At 41.9% G+C, this 14,313-nt stretch overlaps 1 protein-coding gene across 9 annotated transcripts in view; it reads left to right on the forward strand.

Annotated features, from left to right (window-relative positions):
- Positions 1-14,313, forward strand: part of FER (FER tyrosine kinase) — a 456,675-nt gene that overhangs the window by 135,044 nt on the left and 307,318 nt on the right. For all 9 annotated transcript variants that reach the window (XM_042251005.2, XM_060416072.1, XM_060416073.1 and 6 more), the window contains one exon: positions 4,686-4,808. In XM_042251005.2, the coding sequence (XP_042106939.1) occupies positions 4,686-4,808 (123 nt within the window). The remainder of the gene's footprint in view (positions 1-4,685; positions 4,809-14,313) is intronic.

Here is a 14,313-nt window from a genome sequence, read left to right on the forward strand (position 1 = left end):
ATGACAAAATGTTGGCGTGTATTAATGACGTGTGTGCAGAGAATTGAAGCTTCCCTCACTGCAGTGTGGTTCGTGTAGCAGTTTAGCTGCCGTGGTGGGGGAAAGTTGTAGACTGTGCTGCTCCCACATTGAGGCAGCTCTTTGGCTTCTCTTTCTAGATCATTCAGAATGATAGGAGCCAGGAGAGCCTTGGGGGTTGTTAGGAAATTGCAGAAAAAGCTGAATGTGTGAGAGTCTAATGAGAGAAACAGGACGTGCGGAACCGAGTTGGGCACCTGCCGTGCGAAAGACAGAGCTAGGTGTGAGGGCTGAGCAGCGAGGAGGCCGTGCTGCCTGCGTCCTGCAGGTCGGTGGGGCTGTGTGCTTATTTCAGGATGGAGCAGAGAATGCAATACAGTGAGAACTGAGAAGAAACGAACAGTCAGAGAGAGGAGAGGAGGAGAAGAGAGAGGGTCAGAGGGAAAAGCGGTCCCCGTTTCTTCTGTGAGCGTCTTAAGTTTCCTGAAGCCAGACTTGTTGACGGTTGTATCCCGAGTGTCTAACAGTGTGCCTGTCACAGGGAATGGGCTTAGTAAACACCTGGTTTAAATGAATGAGCGAGGAATTGAAAAGAGGTGTGAATGGAAAACTGAGCAGGAAGATCTTCGGGAAAGGTGTAGGAGAGAGAAGTAAACGAACAGAGGGGAGGGGAGTGCTCAGAGAGGGAGAGTTTTCGTTCCAGTTCATCTCTGGTGCAGCATGGCCAGGGCAGCTCGGGAGAAGCTGGTCCTTATTCCCTCCAGGCTCGGGTGGGGACAGGCACAAAGGCAGGTGTTCCAGACTCCCATGAGGATGAAATGAGATCATATATGCGGCAGAGTTTTATAAAGGGCAAAGCATTATGCGTGTTGTTGATTTCTGTTATTTGTAGTTGGTAATAAATAACTTGAAGCCAGCAGTTGAAGTGTAGATTTCTTGAGAATGACCTCAGATTTTAATATAGTAACTTTGTGTGTCTAGTAGTCAGGGTATGAACTATTCCACAGAAGTGCATTTTCCAGTTAAACCAACCTTGTATTGCTGTCGAGTTCAACAAAATAATTTTACTAGATTTGATATATGCTCTTATAAATATATGTATATTCTTAATGAAAAATGCTTTAAATTTAATTTTTCTCTTACGATTCTGGATCATTATTATAAGCATCATTGATTATATTTTGTATAATAATGTCCTCAGAAACCTATTGAGGTTTATTATGTTGCTTAACTCTAAACATGGATGAGAAAACCTGGATTACTATGTTTTGAGTTCTTACCATGTTTCGTGGTTTTTCTGCCTTTTCTGTCTCCATTACCTATTATTTAATAGCTTAAATTCAAATTCATTTTTGTTATGAGATTTAATAGATAAATACAGAGTAAAGTATGAGAGACTTTTTTGTCCAAAAGTGAAAGTCACTTAGTCATGTCCAACTCTTTGTGACCCTATGGTTATATAGTCCATGGAATTCTCCAGGCCAGAATACAGGAATGGATAGCCTTCCCCTTCTCCAGGAGATCTTCCCAATCTAGGGATCGAACCTAGATCTCCTGCATTGCAGGCTGATTATCAGCTGAGCCACCAGGGAAGCCCAAGAAAACTGGAGTGGGTAGCCTATCCCTTCTCTAGTGGATCTACTCAACCCAGGAATTAAACTGGGGTCTCCTGCATTGCAGGCAGATGCTTTACCAACTGAGCTACTAGGGAAACCCTTTTGTCCTTAAATCACCCCCTATTCTCATCCCATACCCGTCAGAGTGATGATGAAAGTCTGGCTTGTAGTAATCTGGCTCTTCTCCACACATAAATATATAATAGTGTATTACTCTGCTATGGCCACCATGATGAAATACCATGAATGAGTGGATTAAACAATAGCAGTTTATTTCTCATTGTAATTTATTTCTCAGTGTTACAAGTTCCAGATCAAGGTGACGGCCAGTTTGGGTCTTGGCGAGAGTCTGTTCCTGCTTGTAGACTGCTCATGTGCTCACATGACCTCTGCTTCATCTAGGCCTAGGGAGAGAGAGCAAAACTCTTGGTATCTCCTCTTAGGACCTTAATCCCATCATGAGGCTCCATCTTCAGGAGCTCATCTAACCCTAGTTACTTCCCAAAGTCCCCCTCTCCAAATATCATCACTTTGGGGGTTAGAATTTTAAGATATGAATTTTGAGGGAATACAATTCAGTCAGTAGTATGGGTATACACATTCATTGATTTCAGTATAAATGGAGCCAGGCTATATGTACTTTTCTGCCTCATGCCTTCTAAGTAATGCCTTGGAAGAACCTTTTATGTGTTGGAAGAACCCTGCTTTGGAAGAACCTCATTCCTTTTAATGACTATTCTGTTTCTTTAACATTTTTTATTTTACCTTTAATTGGAGGATAATTGCAGTGTTGTGATGATTCCTGCTGGACATCAGCACGAATCAGTGTACACGGCCCCTCCCTCTGAAGCCTCCCTCCCACCTGCCCCTCCCTTCCAGCCGCCCCTCTAGGCTGTCACGGAGCCCTAGGCTTGGCTTCTCTGTGTCATGCGGCAGTTCTCACGGGCTGGCTGTTTTACAGATGGCAGTGAAGCGTCTGCCTGCAATGTAGGAGACCCGGCTTCAATCCCTGGGTTGGGAACATCTCCTGGAGAAGGCAATGGCACCCCACTCCAGGATTCTTGCCTGGAAAATCCCATGGATGGAGGAACCTGGTGGGCTACAGCCCATGGGGTCACGAAGAGTCGGACACGACTGAGCGAGTTCACAGTGTGTGTATGTCATCGTGACTCTCTCAAATCAGACCAAAATTTATTCAGTTATTCCCCTGTTGATGAGCAATTAAATATTTTCTAGTTATTTTATAAACACTGTAGTACAGAGATCTTCATGTCGACTGATTGTGAGCATGTGTAATGTGTATTGATAAGACAGATTTTTAGATGGTCAAAGGAGATTCTGATTTGAGGTTTGAGAGACAGTTCCAAGTTTCCTCTCTCCTTTCCTTGCTTCCTTCCCCCTCATTCTCTCTACAGTTTTGAGAAGACTATGTACTATCACTTGTTTTCATGCTTGTCAATTTTAGTAGGTGAAAAATAATTTACTGATTATTCAATCTGAAGATTTTAAATTGTGGTTCAGGTTGTAAATATCTCCGTGTACTTATTGATCATTCGAAAGTTTTTTGAACTTCCAGCTGTGTTTATTGTTCATTTTCATTGTAGGTTGGCTTTTTTCTAAGAGTTTTTCTACATGAGCTTTTGCTTGTAACTTCCATTGCAAATATTTCTTCATGGTTTGATTTTTTACTTTTGACTTTATCATCTCTTTAAATTAAATTCAAATTTTCATATACTTGGGTTATTTAGTATTTTGGATAGTTTGGGTTTCCTGTCTTGCTTTAAAAGGCTGAAACAGAATAAAAATTTCAATGTGATATGATAGCTGTGTGTGTATATTTTATGATTGTAGTGATTTTATTTATTTAATTAAGCTATAGTCGATTCAAGATGCTGTGTTAGTTTCAGGTACATAGCAGAGTGATTCGGTTAGACACATGTATTCATCCTTTTTCAGCTTCGTGTCCAGTGTATATCACCATAGGACACTAAATACGGCTGTCTGTGCCATACAGGAAGTCCCTGATGCTTGTCTGTCTTGCGTGCAGTGATCTGCAGCTGTTGCGGCTGTGCTCCTGGTCTGTTTCCCCCTCTTGCTCATGTCTGATGACCATAAGTTCGTTCTCTATGTCTGTCAGTCTGTTCCTGTATTGAAAAATAAGTTCATTTGTATTGTTTTTTAGATTCCAGTTGTGTGTTTTTGTGGTAGAAATATTTCTATTCAGGGCCAGATGCAGTTTATGTAATAAAAAAATGTCTGATCTGTGGGTACATACTAATTTCAAATCTATACAGACAGTACCTCCAAAACATTATTGCCACATGTGAAAACAGAAATAGCTTATATTAATTTAAATTACCGTGTGACTGAGCCTTACTTTCTTTGAGGATAACAATGTGTATCTCATAGCTTGTTGTGAGAATTAAATGAGGTAACATGTGCAGATAACACTAGATGTTATTTACTCAAATACCTATTAAGTACCATTCATGATTTACGCTAAGTGTATTTCATCTTCAAAGCAGTGCACTGAAGCAGGTGTTACACTGCCCAGATATGAGGGAGGAGATAGTCAGTGAGCTGCAGCAAGCTTCATACGATCTCAGAGGAAAAATGGTAAAGCCAGAATATAAATGCATGATAGCCTGAAACAAAAATCATGGTTACTTCACCATACACTCTTCCTGGGAGAATTACAGGTATTTTTTCTTTAGTTCTTTTCTCTTTCTCCATTTCCTGTTTCTTTTTCTCTTTTGCTGCTTGATGAATAAAACCCTCTAAAACAGACTGCCCAAGAGTACTCCCTGAGATTATTGAAATGTTCTTTTCTCTGTCCAGAGAGGTAGCCATTAGCCGTGTGTGTCTGTTCAGTGCTTGAAAACGTGGCTAATGCAACTGAGGAATTGAAATTTTACTCTTATTTAATTTAAATTGAACTACTTGTGGCTCCTGTTGTGGACATTGCAGCCTTAGGTGTATGATTGCTTTTCTTGGTCTGTATAAAGTGAGCATAATTAATGTGTTGATGGTAATGAGGAAACTTCCTTCTAGGTTGCGAACTTTAGCAGAGGAGCTAATGCAGACACAGCAGATGCTTTTAAACAAGGAGGAAGCTGTCCTGGAGCTGGAGAAGAGGATTGAGGAGTCTTCTAAGACCTATGAAAAGAAGTCTGAGTGAGTACGAAAGGGGTAATTTGAAGAAAGTTTAATTGATGTAATTTTACAGAAATACTTCGTTTTACATGAAATTAGAGACATAAAGTTTCCAAAAGTTGAAATTTCATGTATAGAAGTATGAAACAGTGTATGGTTGAGTTACTTTCGAGGACTCTAGAGGACTGATTTTGTGTTTTTATCCATATAATACTACTTATCATTTGTCTCAATGTTTTAGTGGTTTGAATTATTTTCTGAAAAGCCCCATCAAAACCTGTCTTTACTCTGCCTTAAATGGCGACCCAGTCCAGTATTCTGGGCTGGAGAATCTCATGGACAGAGCAGCCTGGCAGGCTACTATCCATAGGGTCACAAAGAGTCAGATGTGACTGAAGCAACTTAGCACAGCACAAGTCAAAGTCCAGCATCAGCTCAGTCAGTTCAGTCCAGTCGCTCAGTTGTGTCCAACTCTCTGGAACACCCCGGGTCTGTCCATGGGCTTTTCCAGGCAAGAGTACTGGAATAGGGTGCCATTGCCGTCTGCGATATAGAGCGCTCAGTTCAGTTCAGTTCAGTCGCTCAGTCATGTCCGACTCTTTGCGACCCCATGAATCGCAGCATGCCAGGCCTCCCTGTCCATCACCAGCTCCCAGAGTTGACTCAGACTCACGTCCGAGTCAGTGATGCCATCCAGCCATCTCATCCAAGGTCGTCCCCTTCTCCTCCTGCCCCTAATCCCTCCCAGCATCAGAGTCTTTTCCAGTGAGTCAACTCTTCGCATGAGGTGGCCAAAGTACTGGAGTTTCACCTTCAGCATCATTCCTTCCAAAGAAATCGCAGGGCTGATCTCCTTCAGAATGGACTGGTTGGATCTCCTTGCAGTCCAAGGGACTCTCAAGAGTCTTCTCCAACACCACAGTTCAAAAGCATCAATTCTTCGGCGCTCAGGTTTCTTCACCGTCCAACTCTCACTTCCATACATGACCACAGGAAAAACCATAGCCTTGACTAGACAGACCTTTGTTCTCTGTGAATTCCTTGTCTTTACCATTTGAGCCACCAGGGAAGCCCCTAAAAGAGTGTTAGACCAGTATAATCAGGAAACTGGCTTCTGCTGTGTTAGGAGGAAGCAAGTAAACATTAAAAAGGAGTTGTCTGCCTCATGCATCCTCCCGAGATGTGCCCTGCCGTTGTCTTACTATGCCTTTTGTGTTGCTGTCAACCCAAGACAGGCGGGTCGTGGTGAAGAGGTCTGACAGAATGTGGTCCACTGGAGAAGGGAATGACAAGCCACTTCAGTATTCTTGCCTTGAGAACCCCATGAACAGTATGAAAAGGCAAAATGATAGGATACCAAAAGAGGAACTCCCCAGGTCATTAGGTGCCCAATGTGCTACTGGAGATCAGTGGAGAAATAACTCCAGAAAGAATGAAGGGATGGAGCCAAAGCAAAAACAGTACCCAGCTGTGGATGTGATTGGTGATAGAAGCAAGGTCCGATGCTGTAAAGAGCAATATTGCATAGGAACCTGGAATGTCAAGTCCATGAATCAAGGCAAATTGGAAGTGGTCAAACAGGAGATAGCAAGGGTGAACGTTGACATTCTAGGAATCAGTGAACTAAAATGGACTGGAATGGGTGAATTTAACTCAGATGACCTTTATATCTACTACTGTGGGCAGGAATCCCTCGGAAGAAATGGAGTAGCCATCATGGTCAACAAAAGAGTCCGAAATGCAGTACTTGGATGCAATCTCAAAAGCGACAGAATGATCTCTGTTTGTCTCCAAGGCAAACCATTCAATATCAGAGTTATCCAAGTCTATGCCACAGCCAGTAATGCTGAAGAAGCTGAAGTTGAACGGTTTTATGAAGACCTACAAGACCTTTTAGAACTAACACCCAAAAAAAGATGTCCTTTTCATTACAGGGGACTGGAATGCAAAAGTAGGAAGTCAAGGAACACCTGGGGTAACAGGCAAGTTTGGCCTTGGAATGCGGAATGAAGCAGGGCAAAGACTAATAGAGTTTTGCCAAGAAAACGCACTGGTCATAGCAAACACTCTCTTCCAACAACACAAGAGAAGACCCTACACATGGACATCACCAGATGGTCAACACCGAAATCAGTTTGATTATATTCTTTGCAGCCAAAGATGGAGAAGCTCTATACAGTCAACAAAAACAAGACCTGGAGCTGACTGTGGCTCAGATCATGAACTCCTTATTACCAAATTCAGACTTACATTGAAGAAAGTAGGGAAAACCGCTAGACCATTCAGGTATGACCTAAATCAAATCCCTTATGATTATACAGTGGAAGTGAGAAATAGATTTAAGGGCCTAGATCTGATAGATAGAGTGCCTGATGAACTATGGAATGAGGTTTGTGACATTGTACAGGAGACAGGGATCAAGGCCATCCCCATGGAAAAGAAATGCAAAAAAGCAAAATGGCTGTCTGGGGAGGCCTTACAAATAGCTGTGAAAAGAAGAGAGGTGAAAAGCAAAGGAGAAAAGGAAAGATATAAGCATCTGAATGCAGAGTTCCAAAGAATAGCAAGAAGAGATAAGAAAGCCTTCTTCAGCGATCAATGCAAAAGAAATAGAGGAAAATAATAGAATGGGAAAGACTAGAGATCTCTTCAAGAAAATTAGAGATACTAAGGGAACATTTCATGCAAAGATGGGCTCGATAAAGGACAGAAATGGTATGGACCTAACAGAAGCAGAAGATATTAAGAAGAGGTGGCAAGAATACACGGAAGAACTGTACAAAAAAAAGATCTTCACGACCCAGATAATCATAATGATGTGATCACTAATCTCGAGCCAGACATCTTGGAAAGTGAGGTCAAGTGGGCCTTAGAAAGCATCACTACGAACAAAGCTAGTGGAGGTGATGGAATTCCAGTTGACCTGTTTCAACTCCTGAAAGATGATGCTGTGAAAGTGCTGCACTCAATATGCCAGCAAATTTGGAAAACTCAGCAGTGGCCACAGGACTGGAAAAGGTCAGTTTTCATTCCAATTCCAAAGAAAGGCAATGCCAAAGAATGCTCAAACTACCGCACAGTTGCACTCATCTCACATGCTAGTAAAGTAATGCTCAAAATTCTCCAAGCCAGGCTTCAGCAATACATGAACTGTGAACTCCTTGATGTTCAAGCTGGTTTTAGGAAAGGCAGAGGAACCAGAGATCAAATTGCCAACATCTGCTGGATCATGGAAAAAGCAAGAGAGTTCCAGAAAAACATCTATTTCTGCTTTATTGACTATGCCAAAGCCTTTGACTGTGTTGATCACAATAAACTGTGGAAAATTCTGAAAGAGATGGGAATACAGACCACCTGACCTGCCTCTTGAGAAATCTGTATGCAGGTCAGGAAGCAACAGTTAGAACTGGACATGGAACAACAGACTGGTTCCAAATAGAAAAAGGAGTACATCAAGGCTGTATATTGTCACCCTGCTTATTTAACTTCTATGCAGAGTACATCATGAGAAACGCTGGACTAGAAGAAACACAAGCTGGAATCAAGATTGCTGGGAGAAATAGCAATCACCTCAGATATGCAGATGACACCACCCTTATGGCAGAAAGTGAAGAGGAGCTAAAAAGCCTCTTGAGGAAACTGAAAGAGGAGAGCGAAAAAGTTGGCTTAAAGCTCGACATTCAGAAAACGAAGATCATGGCATCCGGTCCCTTCACTTCATGGGAAATAGATGGGGAAACAGTGAAACAGTGTCAGACTGTATTTTTTGGACTCCAGAATCAGTGCAGAGGGTGATTGCAGCCATGAAATTAAAAGATGCTTACTCCTTGGAAGAAAAATTATGACCAACCTAGATAGTATATTCAAAAGCAGAGACATTACTTTGCCGACTAAGGTCCATCTAGTCAAGGCTATGGTTTTTCCTGTGGTCATGTATGGATGTGAAAGTTGGACTGTGAAGAAGGCTGAGTGCCAAAGAATTGATGCTTTTGAACTGTGGTGTTGGAGAAGACTCTTGAGAGTCCCTTGGACTGCAAGGAGATCCAACCAGTCCATCCTGAATGAGATCAACCCTGGGATTTCTTTGGAAGGAATGATGCTAAAGCTGAAACTCCAGTACTTTGGCCACCTCATGTGAAGAGTTGACTCATTGGAAAAGACTCTGATGCTGGGAGGGATTAGGGGCAGGAGGAGAAGGGGACGACCGAGGATGAGATAGCTGGATGGCATCACCGACTCGATGGAGGTGAGTTTGGGTGAACTCCGGGAGTTGGTGATGGACAGGGAGGCCTGGCGTGCTGCGATTCATGGGGTTGCAAGGAGTCGGAAACGACTGAGCGACTGAACTAAATGGAACTGAATCAGTGAGCGTGTTCATGGATCCTCTGACTCATTTTCTGTACTCTTGTGTTTACTGATTTCAATACTTATGTTTTCTCTTATTCTCAGGTTTACATTTTGATCTGAAATTTAGAATTTCTAGTCTGACTTTGGTCACTGTCTATATGCGCAATGAGGGTTACTTTTCTGTGGTTCCTCTGATCCCTGACTAGAACATATAAATTTCTTGCTCTCGTACTTTTACAAGTGGCTTGATTTGTCAAGACTTCCAAGGAAACTGTGATGTGTGACATTTCTCTGGTCTCTACTACTTGCTGTGCAACTTTTCAGATGCTTTCCACGTCTCTCGAGCCTCTGATCCTTTTGTGTGCCTGATCAGAGTCGACAAATGGATGTCTCCTACATTGCAGGAAAAGTGGAAGTCATCAGGTGGCGAATGCCTCGTTTTTGCGCTACTTATCCACATCCACCACATTTGTACTCATTCTCTTTCCTTACTTTCTTAAAGAGTGTGTTCCTTGTCCCTGTTTTGTATCTCATCATTTCTTACTTTCCCTGAAACTTTACACTGTTTTATATATTATGTCCACCTTTTCTTCTCATATGTGTCCCACGCTCACTTTTTAAATATTTGTAAGTCCTGACTCCTAAAAGTAACCTCTGCTCACCCTGGATAACCCTTCTTCAACCTCAGTATGCTCTCTGTTACTGTCTTTGCCTTCCGTTTTCTTAGACTTGTCCTAGGAGTGCTAATGTGCACTCAGTACCTCAGCTCTCCCTTAGTACTTAAACCACGAATCCCTGGTTGCTGCCCCAGCATTATGGAAGTAGGCATCTGTAAGATTCTCCATGACTTTTTTGTTGTTCAGTTGCTCATTCATGTTCAACTCTTTGCAACCCCATGGTCTGCAGCACACCAGGCTTCCCTGTCCATCACCAACTCCCAGAGTTAGCTCAAACGCTTGTCCTTTAGGTCGGTGATGCCATCCAACCATCTCATCCTGTGTCGTCCCCTTCTCCTCCTGCCTTCAATCTTTCCCAGCATCAGGGTCTTTTCCAGTGTGTTGGCTCTTCGCATCAGGTGGCCAAAGTATTAGAGCTTCGGCTTCAGCATCAGTCCTTCCAGTGAATATTCAGGGTTGATTTACTTTAGGATTGACTAGTTTGATCTCCTTGATCGTCCTCCTCCAATAAGAGGCTCTTTAGGTCCTCTTCGCTTTTTGCCATAAGGATGGTGTCATCTGCACATCGGAGGTTATTATTATTTCTCCTGGCACTCTTGATTCTGGCTTTTGCTTCATCCAGACTGGCATTTCCCATGATACATTCTGCATATAAGTTGATAAAGCAGGGTGATAATACATAGATTTGGTATACTCCTTTCCCAGTTTTGAACCAGTCCGTTGTTCTATGTACAGTTCTAACTGTTTCTTCTTGACCTATATACAGATTTTTCTGGAGGCAGGTAAGGTGGTCTGGAATTCCCCTTTGTTTAAGAATTTCCCGCAGTTTGTTGTGATCTACAAAGTCAGAGGCTTTAGTGTAGTCAGTGATGGAGAAGTAGATGCTTTTCTGGAACCCTCTCACTTTTTCTATGATCCAACAGATGTTGGCAGTTTGATCTCTGGTTCTGGCTTTTCTAAATCAGCTGTACATCTGGAAGTTCTTGGTTCACATACTATAGAAGCCTGGCTTGAAGGAATTTCAGCATTACTTTGCTAGCATGTGAGATGAGTGCAGTTGTGTGGTAGTTTGAGCATTCTTTGGCATTGCCTTTCTTTGGGATTAGAATGAAAGCTGACCTTTTCCAATCCTATGGCCACTGCTGAGTTCTCCAAATTTGCCAGCATATTAAGTGTAGTACTTTAACAGCATCATCTTTTAGGATTTTAAATAATTTATCTGGAATTTTATCACCTCCACTAGCCTTTTTCATAGTAATGCTTCCTAAGGCCCATTTGACTTCACACTCCAAGATGTCTGGCTCTAGGTGAATGAAGAGTTCCAGAGAATAGCCAGGAGAGATAAGAAAGCCTTCCTCAGTGATCAGTGTAAAGAAATAGAGAAAAACAATAGAATGGGAAAGACTGGAGATCTGTTCAAGAAAATTAGAGCTACCAAGGGAACCTTCTATGCAAAGATAGGGATATTGAAGGACAGATACAGTATGGACCTAACAGAAGCAGAAGATATTAAGAAGAGGCGGCAAGAATACGCAGAAGAACTGTACAAAAAAGATCAGTGACCTTTCAGCTAAGTTCAGTTCCATCGCTCAGTTGTGTCCTACTCTTTGCAACCCCAAGGACTGTAGCATGCCAGGCCTCCCTGTCCATCACCAACTCCCAGAGCTTGCTCAGACTCATGCCCACTGAGTCAGTGATGCCATCCAATCATCTCATCTGTCATCCCCTTCTCCTCCTGCGCTCAGTCTTTCGCAGCATCAGGGTCTTTTCCAGTGAGTCAGTTCTTTGCATCAGGTAGCCAAAGTATTAGAGTTTCTGGTTCAGCATCAGTCCTTCTAATGAATATTCAGGACTGATTTCCTTTAGGATTGACTGGTTTGGTCTCCTTGCTGTCCAAGGGACTCTCAAGAGTCTTTTCTAGCACCATGGTTCAAAAGCATCAGTCCTTCCAAACTCAGCCATCTTTATGGTCCAGCTCTCACATCCATACATGACTACTGGGAAAACCATAGCTTTGACTAGATGGACCTTTGTTGGCAAAGTAATGCTGTCTAGGTTGGTCATAGCTTTTCTTCCAAGGAGCAAGCATCTTTTAATTTCATGACTGCAGACTCCATCTACAGTGATTTTGTAGCCCAAGAAAATAAAGTCTGTCACTGTTTCCATTGTTTCCCCATCTATTTCCCATGAGGTGATGGGGCCAGATGGCATGATCTCCATTTTTTGAATGCTGTTTTTTAAGCCAGCTTTTTCACTGTCCTCTTTTAGAGGAAAGCGTAGTTCCTCTACACTTTTGGCCATAAGTGTGGTGTCATCTGCATATCTAAGGTTATTGGTATTTCTCCCAGAAGTCTTGAATCTAGCTTGTGCTTCCTCCACCCCAGCGTTTCTCATGAAGTACTCTGCATATAAGTTAAATAAGCAAGGTTACTATATACAGCCTTTCCAGCATACAGTGTAAAGGCTGACAGTGCTCAATGACAATATATACATTGCTAAATTTTGCAACTGTCTTAGGTGACCTCCTCAAAGTATCTTTGTTGACTTCCTTTCCCTTGGCCTTTGCGAACCAAGATACCAAATCTTGCTTCTCCCTTTCTGACCGCTCCTCCTTTGTAAACTCATTCTTCCCCACTTGGCCAGTATGTTTTGGAGTTACCCTCGGCGTGGTCCTAGGCTGTGCCGGTCTCCTTCCTGCGCTCTGTCCATGTAACTGGTTGCTTGCTTGACATGCCTCCTTGGATGTCTTAGTAGTACCCTGCATTTCTCATATCTAAGACTGAATTAAAAATCCCCTAAATGCAATCCAACCCAGCCCAAACTAGTTCACTTTTAGTTTTTCTTTCCCTCAATTTCAGTGAATGGCAACACCATCTATTCTAGTATGCAACTCAGGTTAGTAGGAGCCTACCTCTCCCACTTAATGAAACTGAAAGTGAAGTTGCTCAGTTGTGTCTGACTCTTTGCAGCGCCATGGACTATAGCCCACCAGGCTCCTCTGTCCATGGGATTTTCCAGGCAAGAGTACCGGAGTGGGTTGCCATTTCCTTCTCCACTCCCACTTAATACTGTGGCTCTTATTACAACTGGTATTAAATGTCATATTGAAATTGATGAGCCTTTTAAAGGCGAGAACAGGAAAATATGAGTTACTCTGGATATTCCTTTAATAAATCTGAAAATTTTCAGTATTGAATCAGGATTAGATTTTCTTTGGATTATAAAAATAGACTTCATCAACCATTGCACATATAAAATTAAAAACATAATTATCTTTTGTTTTTCTTATTTGCAAGTAAATCTCCGCACATGTCTATAGATGACCCAATAGTTCTACATTTTGTAGTTTTGTAAATGTACACATTGTAAATGACTCTTGTTTTAAAATTTGTTAGATATGAAGAAATACAGTAGGACCCTCTCACCAGCATGTCTGGTTATATACTGTTGAAGGAGACAGTCTTTAAGGGTTATCTTAACCTAGAATTTGTGAGATTCTCTGATTTTTTGGGTATGTTTTCTTGACTCCTCTCTTCAGTTCTCTCTTCATCTGCATGTTCAGGGCGATCCACATTTCCCCACCGGTTCATACTCATCAGGAGACAAGGATGGGACGAGAGGAGAGGAGGCCTAACGGGGGGTGGGTATATGGGAAACAACACCTCTCGAGTTCTTACTCATTTCCACATATTATGCTGGGTATTTTATATGTATTAATTCACTTTCATGTAATCTCTACTATGCTCTCCGTGTAATTATGAACATTTTACCTTTAAGACTTAGAGAATTTACATAACTTAAAATCACACACCTAGGAAGGCATAGAAAACTCATGAGTTCTTGACTCCAAAGTTTCTGTCTGATCGCAGCAATTGCTTGATCTCCTGATTTTAGTAGTGTTCTTAGGAGAGTAAGTTAGAAGGGATAAGTATGTCTGGCAGTTCAGCAGATGAGTCCGGTTTAACCCAAATTCTGTTTGCACTCTGTTATCATGGAGTTTTTATTGTTAACTTCAGGGCATAATCTTGAAAATGTTAAGTATATTTATATAACTAAGTAGTCATTGTGAAATCTCATTAATTTAGACATTGGTAGGGCTGAAGTTTGTCTTTGAACTGTATGTTAAAATAATTTGCAAAACAAACAGCCTGAAATGAATTCTAGGGTAAATGTTTGCATTTCATCTCCCGAATATTTCTTAAACATTTCTCTCTCTCTCTCTCTCTCTCTATATATATATATATATATATAATCTGTTGCTGTTTAGTCACTAAGTCGTGTCTGACTCTTTTGTGACCCCCATGGACTGTACCAGCCAGGTTCCTCTATCCATGGAAATTTCCAGGCAAGAATACTGGAGTGGATTGCCATTTCCTTCTCTAGGGCATCTTTTAGACCCAAAGCTCAAACCTGCCTCTCCTGCATTGCAGGCGGATTCTTTACTGCTGAGCCACCAGGGAAGACCTGTATATATGTCTACAGATACTTATTTTAATATATGA

Source organism: Ovis aries, chromosome 5 (assembly GCF_016772045.2).
Source record: "Ovis aries strain OAR_USU_Benz2616 breed Rambouillet chromosome 5, ARS-UI_Ramb_v3.0, whole genome shotgun sequence".
In the NCBI taxonomy this organism is placed as follows: Eukaryota; Metazoa; Chordata; class Mammalia; order Artiodactyla; family Bovidae; genus Ovis; species Ovis aries.